The sequence below is a fragment of the Castor canadensis genome, chromosome 16 (assembly GCF_047511655.1).
Source record: "Castor canadensis chromosome 16, mCasCan1.hap1v2, whole genome shotgun sequence".
Lineage (NCBI taxonomy): Eukaryota > Metazoa > Chordata > Mammalia > Rodentia > Castoridae > Castor > Castor canadensis.
The window spans coordinates 8845360-8864685 of record NC_133401.1 but is presented as its reverse complement, the minus strand read 5'-3'; the positions used below and the strand labels follow the sequence as shown (position 1 = coordinate 8864685).

The 19326-nt window shown below is 38.1% G+C and overlaps 1 protein-coding gene across 1 annotated transcript; it reads right to left on the bottom strand.

Moving 5' to 3' along the window:
- Window positions 1–535: 535 nt before the first annotated feature.
- On the bottom strand, window positions 536–19285 carry LOC109703194 (uncharacterized). Its single transcript, XM_020188354.2, is given in 7 exon segments — window positions 536–977; window positions 979–2408; window positions 11825–11920; window positions 13247–13373; window positions 15408–15522; window positions 18203–18281; window positions 19006–19285. Coding segments are annotated over 6 exon segments (1923 nt in total). The 5' UTR covers window positions 18214–18281; window positions 19006–19285; the 3' UTR covers window positions 536–833.
- Window positions 19286–19326: the final 41 nt, after the last annotated feature.

The following is a 19326-nucleotide window of genomic DNA, read 5'->3' as shown; positions in this document are numbered from 1 at the left end:
AATATGCATGGGGCAGTGCTCCAATAAAACCTGATTTAAATCCTCTCATTTAAAAAATTCTACTAGGTTTTAATAAGAAAATTTTAAAAACTTTAAAAGCATTTGGGCACTGGTGGCTCACACCTGTAATCCTCGTTACTTAGGAGACTGAGATCGGGAAGATGGAGTTTCAAGGCCAGCCTGGGAAAACAGTTCATGAGACCCCATCTCCAAAATAACCAGAGCAAAGTGGAGCACCTGCTTTGCAAGCACAAAGTCCTGAGTTTGCACACATATAAAAAAACCTGAAAAGCTAACATACACAGGAAGCTTTCCTAAAATTATTATAGCTTATAGACTTTATCTCATAATAATTCACCAACAGTAACATAAATAATATTAAAAATAGCATCTGGTACTTATTGGATACAGACTACATGTGAAATAGCTTTCCAAGCTTTATACAATAATAGCACTACACTATAGATACAATTATAATTTCCAGGGGACTCCCACAGGATGAATATCTTGCCCAACACGATACAGGCTACAGGAATAGAATGGCAATCACAATAGTTTTGCCACATTTATTGGGTCAGCAGAGGTTTTCAGGGGTGTAAGTTTCTTTAAGTTTAACAATAACTGATAGGGCTTTTATAAATAAAGCATAAAAAGACATTTCTACATTCTCTGAATTTTCCTCTCATGTGAATATACTGATAATCAATGAATAAACACAAATATTCTCTTACATTACATAATACATTAAAAATTCTGAATATGAACAATGTTTATAAAACAAAAAACCTGAAATATTATTTATATCTGAGGGATTTTCACATGAAACTAAAGCCTTATGAGAACTGAACCATATTTGAAAACATTCCCACATTCTTTTCATCCAAATTGTCTCTTAGTGCTACAAATGACTGGTGTATTGTACATTGTATACCATGCCTTTCCACAGCCCTTTCATTCCTAAGGTTTTTCTCTAGAATGAATTCGTTGATGTACTTTAAGACTTGAACTATGTCTAAAGGCCTTCCCACATTTACTACATTCGAAAGGTTTCTCACCACTATGAATAATTTGATGTCGAGTAAGTCGTCCATAGACACTAAAGGCCTTCCCACATTCCTTACATTCATATGGCTTTTCACCAGTATGAATTCTCTGATGTACAGTAAGCTGATGGCCACTCTTAAAAGCCTTCCCACATTCTTTACACTCATAGGGTTTCTCACCAGTATGAAGTCTGTGATGCATTCTAAGGCTTTCGACATGACTAAAGGCCTTCCAACATTCTTTACATTCATAGGGTTTCTCGCCAGTATGAATTCTCTCATGCCTAACAAGGTCTGAGGTACAACCAAAGGCCTTCCCACATTCTTTACATTTGTAGGGCTTCTCACCAGTATGAATTTTCTGGTGCATCTTAAGGCTACCACCATGAATAAAGGCCTTTCCGCATTCTGTACATTTGTAGGGTTTCTCACCAGTATGAATTCTCTCATGCTGAATAAGTGCCGAGGCACGAATAAAGGCCTTCCCACATTCCTTACACTCATAGGGTTTTATGCCAGTGTGCATTCTCTGATGTGGAACAAGCTGATAAACACGACTAAAGGTCATACCACATTCTTCACATTCATAGGGCTTTTTGCCAGTATGAATCCTCTCATGTTGAACAAGATTTGAGGCACAACTAAAAGCCTTCCCACATTCTTTACATTTACAGGGTTTCTCACCAGTATGAATTCTATGATGCACTCTAAGATCTATACCACGACTAAAAGTCATCCCACATTCAAGGCATTCATAAGGTTTTTCACCAGTATGAATTCTGTCATGTTGCACAAGGTGAGAAGCTTGACTAAAGGCCTTGCCACATGTCTTACATTGGTACGGTTTCTCACCCGTGTGGATTCTTAGATGTATTTTAAGTTTCCCACCTCTACTAAAGGCCTTTCCACACTGATGACATATATAGGATTTCTCACCAGTATGAACTTTTCCATGTTGAGTCAGGTAGGAGGCACGACTAAAGGCCTTCCCACACTTTTCACATTGATAGGGTTTCTCACCTGTATGAATTCTCTGATGAACTGTAAGGTCTATATTACGACTAAAGGTCATCCCACAGTCCTCACATTTATAGGGCTTTTCACCAGTGTGAATCTTCTGATGTTGCAGAAGGTTAGATGCACGACTGAAGGCTTTTCCACACTGATTACATTCGTAGGGTTTCTCCCCAGTGTGGATTCTCTGGTGCACTGTAAGGTCTGTATGACGAGTAAAGGCCTTCCCACATTTTTCACATTCATAAGACTTCTCACGGTTAGGAATTCTTTGGCGAAGTGTGACAGATGGATGTGCTCTATAAATGCCTACTTTTCCATAGCTGATTTTTTCATATTTGGACTCCAAATCTAAAAGAAATAAAAACATTTTATTTTCCTGGATGTCAGCAAATAACTGTTCTACAGATTAAAAAAATAATTAAACGAAAGGACCAGCAGAGTGGCTCAAGTGGTAGAGTGCCTGTCTAGCAAGCGTGAGGCCCTGAGTTCAAACCCTAGTGCCACCAAAAACATGTCACCAATTAGGAATTCTAGAATCAGCTACACAATGTATAATTGTTACTCACAATGTCTCCATAATGTTCATTCATCATACTTTAGTGATTAAAAGTACTATTTTCTGTATTAGTTTCCTTGTTAATATAAACAAATATATTTAAAGCAACTATTTATACATGATTTTCCTCTAATTATATTACATATTAAAAATATGGATACTGTGGTTCATTCCCTTCTATACACAGCCATGTGAGCTTCTCATTGTTTCCCATATCAAACAAAATAATAAGAGTATGGAAATAGCACAATAAACCTCATTGTACAATTAAAGTAAAGCTTTTATTACAGTGGCTAAGATTTTTCTTATTAATTATCCATCCTACAGATGCTTCATCTGTTTTATTCCTTCATACCTTTTCTCAAGTCCTCTTTCATTTTCCCTTTCTACTAAAGTTGATCACTCTAGCAATAACTTGAAGAGTATGTCAATGAATCTTTAGACATCCACTCAGTTTACACCATATTGAAAACCCTATGTAACTGTGAGCATTTGGGTACTGGGGGTGGGGGAGACAAGAAAAAGTGAACTACACAGTGAAGGAATCTACAGGAAGAGTTCCAAAAGGTAGATGAAAAGAACAGATGATTTATCCTGGTTAAATAACCAGTGAAAAGGAATAGCTTGACTATATTTGAAAGTGATGAATAAGAGAGAAATAACTTGGAACTAGAAGTGTCTTCTTGTGAAAAGAGGATGTGTGTCTAAATGCTGAAATAATATAAACAACACTCTCAAAATATAATGCCAATAAAAATAAATTAACTATCAGAAAACCGTAACGCCTTCCATGTGAAAACAAAAAAGTCTTTTCTAGGATAACTGTTGGGTCAATGTTAAATAAAAACCTGAGAAAAAAAGAAAGTAAATAACAATAAGAAAATAAGTATATACCAAAATTTGACATTCTTTTTCAACATTCAGAAAACTAAAAGACAAAATTTTACCTTAATAAAAATGAAAGAGAAATAAATGAGGTAAGAACCCAATACCAAAATGTATGTAATTTGTTTATTACAAAGCTGAAAAACTAAGATAAATACAAAATGCAATAGTTAGAAAACAGGGGTGTTACATAAATCAAATAACTGATACTTTATAAACCACTAAGTAGGGGATGGGGATGTAGCTCAGTGTTAAGAGCACTTATCCAACAAGCATGAGGCCCTAAGTAAAATCCCAGCATTATAAACAAAAAACAAACAAGGAAGTCAAATGACTAAATCAATCAAAGAGCAGTAAAAATAATTTAAAAATAAGAATGACAAAGAGAAAATGTGAGCTATACATCAAGTTTTTTTCCCTTTTATTGTTAGTGTTAGAGACCAAACCTAGGGCCTTACACATGCTAGGCAAATGTTCTACCACTGAGCTACACCCTCAGCCCCATCACCATTAATATTTTTGAAAGTATAAATGGAATGACTAATTCTCCAGAAAAAAAATCAGAATTGACCAGAGAAAGGAAGTCCTAACCAGATCAACTACAACAGAAGAAACAGAAAAAGTTGTCAGAAAAGATATTTACGATGGCACTCTTTACTCCTACTAAAATTTTTAAATACCAAGCTTCTGTACATGAAGCCAAGATAATTGGATAATAGGACAATTTAGGATGGTTAGTCAGAAAGGTGAGCCAATGAATAACCCCAAAAGAAAGATTTCAAAGACTTACTGAGATGAGACAAAATAACACTGTAATAGTAGCAAATAAAAATGACTGTAATGGATAAAAAAATTAATAAGCACTGAATCAATAATGGTACAGGAGAAAAGAAATGAAAAAGATAATTAAACAAGTCAACTTAGGAAGTTTTAGTTCCATCATGGTACCAGAAGTCCTCCTTCTTCTAGTTCATCTTCCTTTCTAACTGACATCAACTAAAAACACTTGACAAAAATTTTAAAATTCAGCTAATTTGAGATTGGTTGTTAAGAGTAACCAAGAAAAAAAATTTAAAAACAAGAAAAAAAGAGTAAACAAAACAGGAAAATTAAAAAGTGGCAAGGTGTGGTGGCATACCTCTGAAAATCCCAGCACTCAGGAGGCTAAGGCAGGAGGAGTGTGAGTTCCAGGCCAACCTATGCTACATAGTGAGACCCTGTCTCAAAAAATAAAAAAGAACCCCTTCTAAGACCCTAACAACCCCACCCCCAAACAAAAAAGTGAACTGTAATGCTGAGTTTCTTCAGTTTTACCTAGCACACATGGTCTTGGTTCCAAGTATAGGCTCCAGTTACAGTAAGAAAGTGAAATGTTGATGTATTTCTTGCTGCAGACATTAAGATAAGAAGCACTCCCAAACTGAAAAAGTAGGGACAGGAGAATCATGGATCAGGAACATCTAGAAAAGGTTTCCCAATTTAAGTGTACAATAGTGTCAGAGCCAGCAGTGGGACTGTGCCCGTGTGATTTGGTATCTGGCCTTGTGAGAAAGCTCTAAGGAACTGAGGCAAAACTCTCAGAACTAGACATCCAGAAAAACAACAGTGCTCAAGGTTCCCCAGATGGCTTCATGTCCTTCAGATGTAAATAAGAAGGTTATGCTGACCATGTGCTTCTCCTGCCTTTCTGTTACCATTTTAAAAGAGATATAACAAAGAGTTAATTTTAACTCTGCTTCCTTGTATTAATGTAACCTTGACACGTGATACTTGCCATGCTTTTTCTGACCAAATGCTCTCTGTGAAAAAGGAGCTTATAAAAAGCAGAAGTGATCCTCAATAAAGTGGCTATTGAGTACAACTCGATAGTCCCCCCCATCTTTTTCGGCTCCAATCACCCAGGTCCAGCTGATAAATGGCAATGCAATAGTGTAAGTCTTAGCCTAATACATGTGTGATGGGACACAATTCAGTGTAGTAAGTCTTAAAGAACCAAAGTAAGAATTAAACCACTCCCTACAAACAGCAAGACAAAAACTATTCTCTGGAATCTATTGCTTTGGTAACTTGCTAAAATAAAAAGCCAGCTATGGTACCACACACCTGCAAACTCAGTTACTCAGGAGGCAGAAGAGAACAGGATGGTAGGTTGAGGCCAGCCAGGGCAAAAAGTTAGTGAAACCATATCTCAATAAATAAGCTGAGTGTGGTGGTTCAGAACTGTGGTCCTAACTATACTGGAGGTATAGGTAGGAGGACCACAGTCTAAGACTGATCCCAGGCAAAAACATGACACCTGGGCTAAGATGCAGATCAGTGGAAGAGTGCTTGCCTAGCATGCGCAAGGCCCTGGGTTCGATCTCAACACCAAAAAAGAAAAGACAAAAAAAAAAAAAGACCCTAAACCGAAAAATAACCAAAGTAAAGAGCTGGGCATGGCTCAATTGTAGAGTGCCTCCCTAGCAAGTGCAAGGCCCTGAGTTCAAATCCCAGTTACACCAAAATCAACATACAAGCATAATAATATTCTCCAGAGGAATGAACAAAACCCAGTAACCCAATAATGCACAAGAAAAATACAATTCAAAATTATTCGGCATTCAGGAGGGGAGAAAGGGCCTGGCGAGGTGGCACATGCCTGTAACCCCAGCACTCAGGAAGCTGAAGCAGGAGGATCTGGGCAACATAGTAAGGGCCTATGTAAACAAACAAAAAAGACCCACTTTTTTGGGGAGAAAAAAACAGACCAACGAATTATCAAAGAGCTGAAAGCAGAAGTTTTAGCTATATTCTATGAAATTTAGTTTTTTAAAACCCACATATTTTAAATGAATGAAAAGAAAGGAAATATAACTGGATAAAAAGAAATAAAGAACAAAATGAAAATTATTAACACTAAAGAGTATTATTTCTAAAATTGTTGGAGGAGCTTATCGCAGAAAGGAAGTAACAGAGGAAAGAGTAAGCCTGACTGACCTATAGATACTATTCCATATTAAAATGTAATTAACATTTTAACTGGTACTGGGGATTGGATTTAGTTAATTCAATTCAATGCTAGGCTTCTAGCTTGTAAGATTTCTTGATCCACATCTGCTGCCCAAGTTGAGTTTTTACTAAAAGAGCTTCAAAGATCTGTGGGAATATATAAGAAGTTGTGAATGGAGTATGAAGAAGAAAAAGAAAGAGACTGAAGCAGGAAAAACATTCGAGAAAACAATGGCTGCGAAGATCCTAAACTTGCTGAAAAATATAAATTTGTCAATTAATGAAATGCAGTGATACCTAATAAGATAGATAAAAGAAAATACACAGATAAACTGCTGAAAAACACAGACAAAAAAAAAATATATATATATACATTTTTTGGTGGAACTGGGGTTTAAACTCAGGACTTTGCATTTGCAAAGCAGACGCTCTACTCCTTGAGCCACACCTCCAATCTATTTTGCTTGGTTTTCTGGAGATGTGGGTGTTGTGAACTATTTGCCCAGGCTGACATCAAACTGCAATCCTCTTGATCTCAGTCTTCCAAGTAGCTAGGATTACATGCATGAACCACCTGCCTAACATAAACATGGCTATTCATTTTTCTTTTTCCCTTTTTTTTTTTTTAGCAGTATTTGTGGGGTGAACCATTCAGAGGAATAGTGATTCCAGTGGTCACAGTTTGCTCATCAGAACTTGTGAATGCCAGAAGAAAGTGACCAAGATAATTAGAATGATGAAAAGGAAAAAAAGACTGTCAACTCTAAATTCCATCTTCATGAATATAGCATTTAGGAATGAAGGTAAGATAAATTTTTCAAATAAAGGAAAATTAAGAAGCTTGGGTACCAACAGAACAGTTCTAAAACTACTGAACGTAGTTATTTAGGCTGATATAAAATGTTACTAATGAGACACCTGAGTTTTTCAAAAATGACAAAAGGTATCCAAACAGATAAATGTTCACATAAATAAGAGTGACCATTTATTTCCTTCTTAAATTCGTAGGAGACATGACTAATGAAAGCAAAACTTACGATATTATGTGGTGAAATTTGTCAATGTTTGCACAAGTGATATACATGACAATTACAAAGGAAAAGATGGACATAATAAAGTTATAATGGTTTCTTTATTTTACAAAAACAGTTTAATATTAAATTCTATGTGGATTGTGAAAGGTCAGAGATACCATATATTATAATCACTATAATATCCACTAACACAATTATTCAGAGATATAGTAGAAAAGATCAAATAAGTAATAGAAAATTTCCAATACTCTAATACAAGACAGAAAAGGGAAAACAGAGGAACTAAGTCAAAGTGGGATGGGCTGTTGGCAAGATACTGGCCTAGGAAAACCCAACCCTTGGTTCTCCACAAGAGACACTGAATTGCAGAAATAATGGGCTAAAGTAATTTTGTGAGAACTCCAGAAATTAGTTATGGCACACAGGTCAGTATAAAAACAAGAGACAGGGTCACAAAGTATGGTAAGAAGTCGTGGCAGTTTGCTAGTCCTGACCCCTTTTGAATTCAGTGTAATGTGGTACAATGGGGATGGATACCTCCTCCTAATTCCTGGCCCTTCCCATCCAGCATTTGACTTGTTTGGGAGCAGTTGGAGAGACCCGTTTCTGTCTCACCTGGCTTGCGGCACTGACAGGAAGAACAGGTTAGACTGTATACAAGGTTGGAGGCCACCAAAAAGAGAGGTGAGCACTGTTCCACAGGCAGATGCCATGGGGAGGAGATTAACAGTGAAGGAATACAACAGAAACTAAAAGCTCTTGAAAACAACCATAAACTAAACAATCAAAAGCAGCTGCATATACTATAGTATGAGTACACGTACAATCTCAAAGAAGATGAATCCTCAGAAAAAGTTTGAAAGTCCCCAGAACTTTTAGTAAAGGTTTTTCCCTGCACAGAGCCAGTCTTTTTATTAAAGCTCTTATAGACAACTTTTGTTCATTCTAGTACTATAATAAGACAAATACCTGAAGAATATGGAAGATTAACTACATAAAAAGCTGTCTTAATATTACTGCAAAAGACCTTCAGTTCAAGAGCAAGCAATGGGAATGTTTATTGTGTGACCAGATACGAATTCAAGAAGCTCAATCTTGTAAGGCAGTTGTTCTTCACAATTCCTCCCAGTACTACAGTTACTCCAAGTTATCCATCTATTTTTTCCATTTATTTATTTATTTTGCAGTACTAGGGTTTGAACTCAGGGCCTACACCTTGAGTCATTCCACCAGCCCTTTTTTGTGATGGGCTTTTGTTTGTTTGTTTGAGATAGGGTCTCAAGAACTATTTGCCCAGGCTAGCTTCGAACCGTGATACCATGATCGCCTGATCTCTGCCTGAGTAGCTAGGATTACAAGCACAAGCCACCGGTGCCCAGCCATTTTTCTCTTTTTTAAAGGAGGAAAGGTAGTTACAGATAAAAGCAACTTTTCTATTAAAGACTCTACTACTCTTTTGAGTATCAGTGGTCATGGGAGTCCTTCCTTAGCTTCTGTGTTCTTAGACCCTTGGTTTCTTTGACTTACTCTCCCAATTCTTGTACCTTTGTGAATGGTTCATTCCAGTATTAAATAGGTGACTTGTATTTCTTGTCACCAATGCTGTTTATTGTTCTTCCACCTACACACACTCCTTAGGCAATCTTATATTAAATGTTCTATAATTACTTAAACATTAATCACTATGCTGAATCTAGTCCCTATTTCTGATCACATGGGATTTATCTAGCTATAGCATATACCACAGTTGCTTCAAATTAAACTTAAGCCCAATACATCACTTTCATTACCACTACAACCCTATTTCCTTCTCTGGAAGCTGTCTCTTCGGGATGTATTTTATTTGTTTATATTTTATTTTATTTTGTAGTGGTAGTGGGGATTGAACTCAGGGACTCGTGCTTGCAAGGCAGATGCTCTACCATTTGAGCCATGTCCCCAGCTCCTGAAAATTTATGGCACTATTTTCCAGCAACTCAGCTCAAACATCAAAAATAGCATTAGATACTTTCCTTTCCACTAACTCCTTTTCGAACCTGTTGTTCTATTCCTCTTGACTGGACTTGGGAAGCTTAATACTTATAGGATAAAGGCTGATCATCTGAACCTGGACTTCAAAGCTTGTGAGGAAGAACAAATGGCACTATATAAGAATGTGGGCTGGGGGCATTGCTCAGGTGGTAGAACACTTGCCTAGCATGCTCAAGACCCCAGTACCAAAAAAGGAAAAAATAAAGAAAACAAAAGGATAATGGGTGTTAGCTATTATTATCCAGTTTAATGAAACTGCATTAAATCCAGAAGCCTTTGTTTAAATGTACTGTTCTTGAAAAACTGCTGCTCACCAGTCAGTTTTCATATTTATTACCACTTTCTTCTGCTAGGAAAAAAATTAGAAATTATTGTTTTACTAATTTCATCTTAGAATAATAACAGCAGCAGCACAAATGCCAGGATTCTCAAATCAATTCTAATTATACAGCAAACCAAAAACCAAACTACAGAAAAGCAGCAGCAAGTGTGTGTGTGTGTGTGTGTGTGTGTGTGTGTGTGTGTGTGTGTGTGTGTGTGTGTGTGTGTGTAAAGCTTAATAACAAAAAGGGGAAAGTCAGGTTGGGGATGCAGCTCAGTAGTTAAGTGTTTGCCTAGCATGCATAAGGCCCTGGGTCTCATCACCAATAGTTGAGCACAGTGGTATATGCTTGTCATTCCAAATTACTTGGGAGGCTGAGACTGGGAGGACTGTGGTTCCCAGCCAGCTCAGGCAAAAACAGTTTTTGAGATCCCACCTCAACAGAAAAAAGCTGGGTATGTTGGCATACACCTGTCATCTCAGCTATGTGGGGAAGCACAAATTGGAGGCTGGTAGTCTAGGCTGGTCCAGGCATAAAGAGATACCCTATCTCAAAAATAACCAAGGAGGCTGTACACTAGTGGCTCACTCCTAGCTACTTGGGAGGCAAGAGATCAGGAGGATTGCAATTCAAGGCCAGCCCAAGGAAAAAGCAAGACCTTATCTCAAAAATAACCAACACAAAAAAGGACTGGAGGAGTGGATGAAGTGGTAGAGCGCCTGTCTAGCAAGAGCAAGGCCTTGAGTTCAAACCCCAGCACTGCTAACAACAACAACAAAAACCCACAAAAGAGAAAAGCTGTAAGAAATGAAAGAATAACATAAATCAAAATTTGAAAATTTCAGAAAGGAAACGACAGAGTTTAGGAACACAGCAGGTATAAAAGAAGAAGTAAGTTTATAATGTTAACTCAGAAAGGAGAATAATAAATGCAACAGATTAATATTGGGACAAAATGTTTTTTCAAAAAAAATGACATATATGAAAGCTATATTAGAAAATACAAATAACACATCAACCTATGTTTATTATATCTAGAGTTCAGTATGTCAAATAATAAAGTTTCAGTTTTAAAATTAAGGATTTTAAACTTTAATCAAACCATGAATCCAACAACTAATTTTTTTTTTTTTTTTGGCAGTACTCAGGGCCTTGAGCCTGTGTGGCAAGTGCTTTATCACTTGAGCCACACCTCCAGCCTATAATTCTTCTTAATGAATGAAAGAACCTAATGTGACATGGTCCCTCATGACATACTGACTTCTTGTTACTCATCCTTCAATAATTCCAGTCTATCTGGTGCTCTTGAAATAGACAATGCTCACACCCTCTTTAGGATCTTTGCATGTGTTGTTTACACTTCATGGTATGCTCTTTCTAATATATTCAAATGGCCTACACTCTTATATTGTATCTCTTTGCTCAAATACTTCCTCAGAAAACTGTTCTTGATCATCTTACCTTACCTAAATTTGCCACGTTGGGTTATTTTTCTTCACGGTGTATTTCACTACCTGGTATTATTTATCTACTTATTTGTTTACATGTTTATTTTATGTCTTCCCCAACACATTATTAACTCCATTTTATTTGCTACATACAAAAATGAATATATTTTTAAGCAACAAAACCAAATATATAAATCTAAGTGAACATGAGGGTCTGTTAATCAGCTGGGTTGAAAATGCATGTAAAATGGTGCACAAGGAAAGATGTTGCCCATTACTGGATTAGAAAGGAAACGTGAGACTTAAAAACTCAGCGGTAAGTGAAGGTGAAGAAGTTCAGTGGGAAGCTCACATGAGTATTCATTTCCCCTACAGATCACAAGCCTTTTCTTCACTGTGAATGGAGATGGTCGACAATATTCAAGTGTACGTCTCCTCCTTGACCAGCTGGGCTGCTGCCTACAGATGGTTCCCTGTGGCCACATTTACTCTTACCTACCTTTACACCATTTTCTTGTTTCTTTCCTCACGACCATCCAGGGCTCTTTTCCTTGCTCCAATAGCGTGATCACATCTGGCTTAGAAGTTGAATATCCTGTTTATAAAGAAAAAAAGAAACAGACCACATGATATAGAAAAATACTTTGCTTAGTCAAAATTATAATAAATTAAAGGTAAAAATGATAACACATACAATTTTTAGAAGTGAAGGTGAGGAAATTAAGTAAGATTTCAGTTATGTAAGGTAAGGTTTTTTTTTTTTTAAAACATGATGTATACATCCTTATCTTCTTTTATTTTGAGAGCAGGCTTTATACTATGGTTGAAAATATGGACTCTGGAGCCTGCTATAAATTCCTGTCTTTGCCATCTTCTAGCTGTTATGACCTTGGCTGTCACAGTTGAGACATGAAATATCTTCTAAAGGCTTGATTGCTAGCCTGTGGTACTATTGGGAGGTGGTGTGACCTTTAGGAGGAAGCCTGGCTAGAGGAAGTAGGTCATTATATGTCCTTGAAAAGTATATTGGGACCATCACCCCTTTTTCCCCTCTCCCTCTTTCCCATCTCCCTCTTTCCAGTCACCCCTCCTTGCTTCTCTGCTTCTCTCTCTCTCTCTCTTTCCCTCCTTCCCTCCTTGCTATGATGCTCTGGCTCACCACAAAACCAGAAACCACAAAGCCATGGGTTGAAACCTCTGACACCTTATATTTTGTCACAGTTTTGGAAATGTGACTAACACAATGGGCAAGTGATTTAAAACCACTGAATCTCAGAACTTTTATTTGAAAAATGTACTCTTCAATGGAAACAAAAAGGTTGCTTGATTTAATAAGGATTATGTCAGTTGATAACATACATATACATAAAACATATATGTAAAGTGCTTAGAGCATTGCTTCTACAAATATAACGTTTATAGATTACAATTTTCAATCACAAATCAGATAAAATTTGTCTTAGAAAATGAAATTATGTTTGCTTTAGTTTCAAATTAATTCCATTTATTCATCATTATATAAATTATACAGATTCTTTCAGTAATTAGAGCAATTCAGAACCAATCAAGTTGTTCTCCCTGCAAGTGGATCAGATGATGTAATATCTATGGTAATTCTGAGCATACATAAGTAGGAAAACTGGATCTCTTAACAAGGTTTACACAATACATTCTACCAAATCCTAACCTAGCTCTTCCTTATAAAGGGTGAGAAGCAAATCTGAGAAGTCCAGAGAAGGTGCAACTATCACTGAAAGATAGGAATATGTGAATGTGTTCATAATGGAGCTGTCATTTCTAACCCAATAATGCTCAAACTACTTCTTTGTGGAAAAGAAAGATATATTAGGATATATTACAAGGTAATATATCCTAGAACACAGTCTAAATCATTTTAAATTATTTGACAAAGAAAACATACCCAGCGAGACCAAGTTACGATAGTTCTCCATCATCACATTCTGGTACAAGTTCCTCTGGAAAGGGCTGAGGCATTCCCATTCCTGCTCAGAGAAGTCTATGGCTATATCCTTGAATGTCACGGATCCCTGAAATGGCAAACCCATGCACTACTCAAGAAATTAAAGGAACACTTTGAAGATTGCCAGAGAGAAGGCTGTACTGCAAGAAGATAGCAATACAAATGGGCTACACACACACACACACACACACACACACGCACACACACTTGAAGAAAACTGCTGGCATAAACAAAACTGTCTCGCATACTCTTAAATATTCAAAGCACCTGGGAATAGATAAAATAATGTTTATTAAATTAGTTCATACAAGCATAATCTGATGTCTGCCACATAAGTGTTTTAATAAATGAGTTGCTGGGGAATGTTTGTTTGTGGTATTGGGGACTGAACTTGGGGCCTTGTGCTTGCTAGACAAACACTCCACCACTTGAGCCAACCCCCCAGTACGTTTGCTTTTAGTTTGTTTTTTCAGATAGGGTCTCAAACTAATTTTGCCCAGGCTAGCCTCAAACCACAATGCTCCTATCTCCATCAACCAAGTAGCTGGGATAATAGGTATACCCGGCTTATTTGTGAGATAGGGTCTTACTAGCTGGGATTATAGGTGTGTGCCACCACACAAATTCTACTTTGCTATCCTCTTGGTATCGCACTGACTTGCTGATGAAGTCAGCTACCAGGTCTGAAGTAGTTCTACTGACAGACCCACATGACAATAAACAGAGAGTGGCCATTAGCCAATAACCAATGAGGACCTGAGGTTTTCAGACCAATAGCCCCTGAAGAACTGTTAAACACTTGAGTGAGTTTAGAAACATGTACACCCAATGCTGATCCTTAAGATGACTACAGTCCCAACCAACACCTTGAGTCAAAGAGGCAAAGCAAGCCATGAATATATAAATGCTTGGCCTACAGAAACTGAAATAAATGTTTGCTATTTTAATCCATTAGGTTTCAGGGCAATCTGTTATGTGGTAATGGATAACAAACACATTGAGTTAAACAATACTAAGCCCTGAGTTCAAACCCCAGTCCCACCAAAAAAAAAAATAATACTGAGGAAAGATGATGACTTATATACTTGTCACCCAAGTGTAGCATGTCCCATTGAACAATAGAATACTCTTTACATTTTCCTCTGAGAGATTTCCTTCCATGACCTCCCAGTTTGGAAGTTCCAATAATATGCTAATTCATCCAAGGTATGAGCCCTACACTGAGATTCGGTCATTCAATACAAAATTTCTTTCTTCACTATCTGAAAATCTAAAGTCTATAAAAATTTAAGTTTCGTCATGGATAGTCAAATATGACTACTGTTTCTATCTAAGCAAACTAGACTTGACCCAGAATGCATAAATAACTTTACTTCAAAAAACTTAAGTCCATCACTGCCCTTGACAGATGAATAGGTACTTAAGTCATGCTAGATAATTTGGTCAGCAGTTGCATGAACGCTAGTTAAGTTTTATATTTCTTTTTTTATTTATTTTTTCAGTGCTGGGGATAAAATCTTGGGCCTTGTGCATGTGCTCTACCACTAAGCCACACCCCAACCCCAAATTAAAAGTTTAGAATGGGCCACATAGGGAGGAAGCTGGGTAATTTGGCATCCCAGTTCAGTGGAAGAGCAAGAACTGGAAACAGAAAGTTTTTCCTAGTGGGAAACTTCAGGAAGATCCTTGCATGACCTAAAAATCCATACGAGGAAAGAAACATCAACTTACAAGGGCCATGGTTTTAGACCTTCAAGACTGTATCATTTGTTACAGTTCCTCTACCAGAAAAGCATAGATCCAGAGAGCTAGACCTGGGAGAAGAGAAAGACCTTGAGACCAGTTTTCTGTAGTGTTCACAACACAAATTAAGTTACTTAATTTTGCTGTTATGTTCTTTCATTTCATGTTTCAAGCTATTCCCCATTACACACAAATTTAGCAGCTTAGGGTTCTAAATAAATCCCATTTCCTTCCCCCAAATCACAGGGTCATCACTGAGCAAAGTCATACAGGCATTTCTGCACTGAAGACAACCGAACATATATTAGAAGGAAGTTTTCTGGCCATTGTGCAATTTTGGTGAGGCAGATGTGTAGACCTGAGATTGGGCAGCAGTGTCTTGTTCTGAGCAGATCCTCTTCCTTCCAGGTTTGAAAAGAGCACTCATCATCCAAACCAAAACCTCTTTTGGAACTGGGTGAAGTTGGTTAAGACTATGGAGACAGAAAGGCAGTGTTCACCATCTTGAGTCTGGCAAAGGTTTCCAGTTAAATATATGACTGATCATTATTGTACTAGAATACAAAGTAGACACAAACTGTGAAGTTGGGAAAAACTTAAGAACATGGGAAATATTTCAGATAAATTACGTTGACAGACATAATTATTACTGTGAAATACGCAAATATATCAATAAATAAAGACAAAGAATGGCAGACAGACCAATGAAATCAGTAGCTAGAAACGTTTGGAAAATTACATGACCATCTATTAACATTATTTATGTTTTGATCTTTTTTTTTTAAACTTATAGAAGTATAAAAGTTACACAACCATTCATTGCTATACATTCTATAGAACTGGTATAATATGCTCATATCCTGACTATCGTAGAGATGAATGAAAGCATCTTTCCAGTTAACTCACAAGGTAGGTCACACAATCTTCTCTAGTGGCCTTCATCATACATACTAGCAAACACTTATTTCTATTCAGATTTTACCCTCATTAACAGATTAAAGGTTTTTTTTATGTGTGGTGTGGAGAGTGAACCTATGGCTTTGCGCATGCTCAGCACATACTCTATGACTGAGCTACATTCCAGCCTCTAGAAAGCATTGTAAAGAAAGCAACTATGGCTGGTGTAAAAGCGGCCTAGCAAGTGTGAGGCCCAGAGTTCAAACCCCAGTACCACATACACACACAAAAGATAAAAAATCATTACCTGTCCTTTAACCCATTATATACTGTGAAGTTAATTCTTATTTACCCTACAGTAAAGTTTGGACTTTTTCTCTACTAAAATTCTAATTTAAAATTTTTCCGTTCTGGCTGGTGGTGCAGCTCAGTGTTAGAGTGAATAGTTGGCAAAGACCTGACTTCTCAGCACCAAAAAAAGTTCAGTGCCTATCTTAGTGACATCAGGTAGCAAAGGAGAAAATGTCTCCTTCCTCAGTCCACAGAAACTACAGAGACCAAGAACAATCCATTCATAAATATGCTCAAAATACATGACCTGATAAAATGGAGAATCTTTGAGAATTTTATTATTCTTTTGAACAATATGGGAATTCAAGTGAATATAAATATTATAGTACTTGGAAATATTATTTCTACTTTTAGAACATCTGGACATCAGACATTAGTGACATTTTCTCTGAAAATATCCTTAAAACTCTAAATTATTAATTGTGAAAGGCTTTCATATAGTTATTAGCTTAAATAACATTTCTAATATGTAAAAAGTGTAAATAATTAGCAAGTTTTTCAAAGACGGGGATCCTTGGCACTTCTTTCTTCCCCTGACATACATAAAGGTATAAGGAAACCCACGACTGATTTAACTTTCTTTTTTCAAATTAAGAGGAAACTCTTAATTTCATTTGATCAATTCTGTGATGCCAAAATAAAACTACATGAAAATATGAACCCATGAAAATTTTAAACGTATATACCAAAATACTGAAAGTCATTATCTCTAGGCAAGAAGGTTAAGGGTTAGTCTCACTTCCTTTTTCATAAATTCCTTTGGGAATGAAATTCTTTTGCAATGAGCTTACATTAATTCAATCATCATAAATACTACATAAAATATTTCAAAGTATTAAAATTATTTATATATATTATTGGAAAAAGTCAAATTTTTGTCATTAAAAAATTTGTAAATACTAGGACCGCCATGAAAAATCAATGTGATGGTATTTAGCTCTATAGCTGTTTAGCACTGGCATAACCAGACACATTTCCCTACAGGGATTCTTCAATTAATAGAGATGAAAACAAACTTTGCAGGTTAAAGAGAACATATATGCCAAACAGGTAGGAAAGTTTTGTAGATAAAGAAGATGCTCAATAAATTTGGCTACTCCTCCTCCCCTTCCATTCTTCTCCACAAAACCAATTAAAATATCATTTTGGATACAATACTTCCTAAAGATTTTTATAAAATTCTTTCCTTTTTTTTTTTTGGTGGTGCTGGGGTTTGAACTCAGGCCTTCATGTTTGCTAGGCAGGTGCTCCACCACTTGAACCACTCTGCTAGCCTAAAATTAATTTTTTAAAAAAATCGAGCTGCACATGTAATTTAAAAATTTCTTGAGTATTCCTATCTACATTATGAAGACTGTTAAACATTACTTCAATACCATTTTTACTTATAATGATTAATTCTTATAAACAGAAAATTTATTACCTGCAAAACATTCTATCCAAAGGCTGTTTTGGATTTTAACTATTCCCACAGTCTTAATAACTGAATTTGTCCAAAACTGTGAACACATCTGCAAGCCCAGCTACTGAGGATGTGGAGGAGGTTGAATTTGAAGCCAGCCCAACAAAGGTAGTTCCAAGACCCTGTCTCAAAGATAAAAAACAAAAGGACTAGAGGCTTAGCTGAAGTGGTGGAGCGCTTGCCTCACATGTGCAAGGCCTTGGGTTCAATCCAGGAAAGGAAAGGAAAGGAAAGTGAAAAGGGAAAGAAAAAAGGAAAGGAGAAAGGAAGAGGAAGGAGAAGGGGGAAGGGAAGGGAAAGGGGGAAGGAAAAGACAAGGGGGAAGGGAAGAAGGAAGGGAAGGGAAGGAAGGAAACTACCCTCAAGATCTAACAATCTTTGATTCCAGATGAAAATCTCAGTCCTGTTTTGTTTTGGGTTCGGTTTGGGTTTTATGTACTCACTTGAAAATCATAATACAAATTCGCAACTCTAAAGAGCAATTCTCTGTACAATTTCAAGGGGGTGGGGGCCCCTGAACACCTGTAAACACAAAGGACACTCAGTTAACAACTCCTGAAACACTAGAGCCACTGCCTCACCCCATTAATTTGCAAGAGCACAATAGAATTAAGTTTCTATTTTCGTTGCTTCTGAGTTACAGAATCCGACAAGACAAGGAGCCAGAGAAAACACCAGGCTGAGCATTTATTTACTGTATCATCTTCCACAGCTCATCTTCCTACAGCGACCTCCCAGGAGTAGCAGGGAGTTCACAGCAGTGCCTGGTTCAGAGCTCAGGGATGCTCGCTGCTCTTCTCCAAAGACCTCCCAGGTAGGGATCCCACGGTCCTAATCCTATTCCTATCTTGCTCCATAACCCAGCCTAACCGCACGTCTGTACATCTCATCTACCACCCGGGAACTTTTTGGTTAGTGACACGTGGCTGAAGGGAGGACACACAAAGCAGTAGGACACCTGGAGCCACGGGTGAAAAGAACGTTCACCGCACATCACAGCAACGCACCCAGAGCCCGGTCACACAGGGACGGCCTGGCACCGCTCAGTCTCACCACAGCACCCGCCGTCACAGAGGCGCGCCAGCCCCGTGTCACGGCAGCCCGGCCCCGCCACCCTCGCCGCGGTCTCGCGGGGTCACGCCCTCCTCCGCACCTCCCGCACCTCCCTCCGGAGGAGCAGCCGGCCACGCCCTGCCCAAGCCCGCGGCCTCCGCGTTCCGGGCGCCTCCCGCGGCCCCGCGCTCACCTCCACGCGGGCTGTGACCCCGTCTGCAGAGCCTTTGCCGCAGCGACCCACGCCGACTTCTCTCCCAGGTGGGACCAAGTTACGCGCAGCGCGCACGGAGAGACGTCGGGAACGTCTTGAGGCAGAGGTGGAAGTTGTCTCCGTCGCTTGTGGGAATCGTAGTCCACGGCCGACAACCCAGGACTGCAGGTCCCGGGTGGGAAAAGAGAGTCCAGAATCGCGAGAACCGAGAGGAAATGCCATCCCGGTCCTGGAGGGGCGTACGCCCCGCCCACCGTGCGCCTATAGGGCCAGCGCACGCCCCGCCCACCGCGTGCGCCC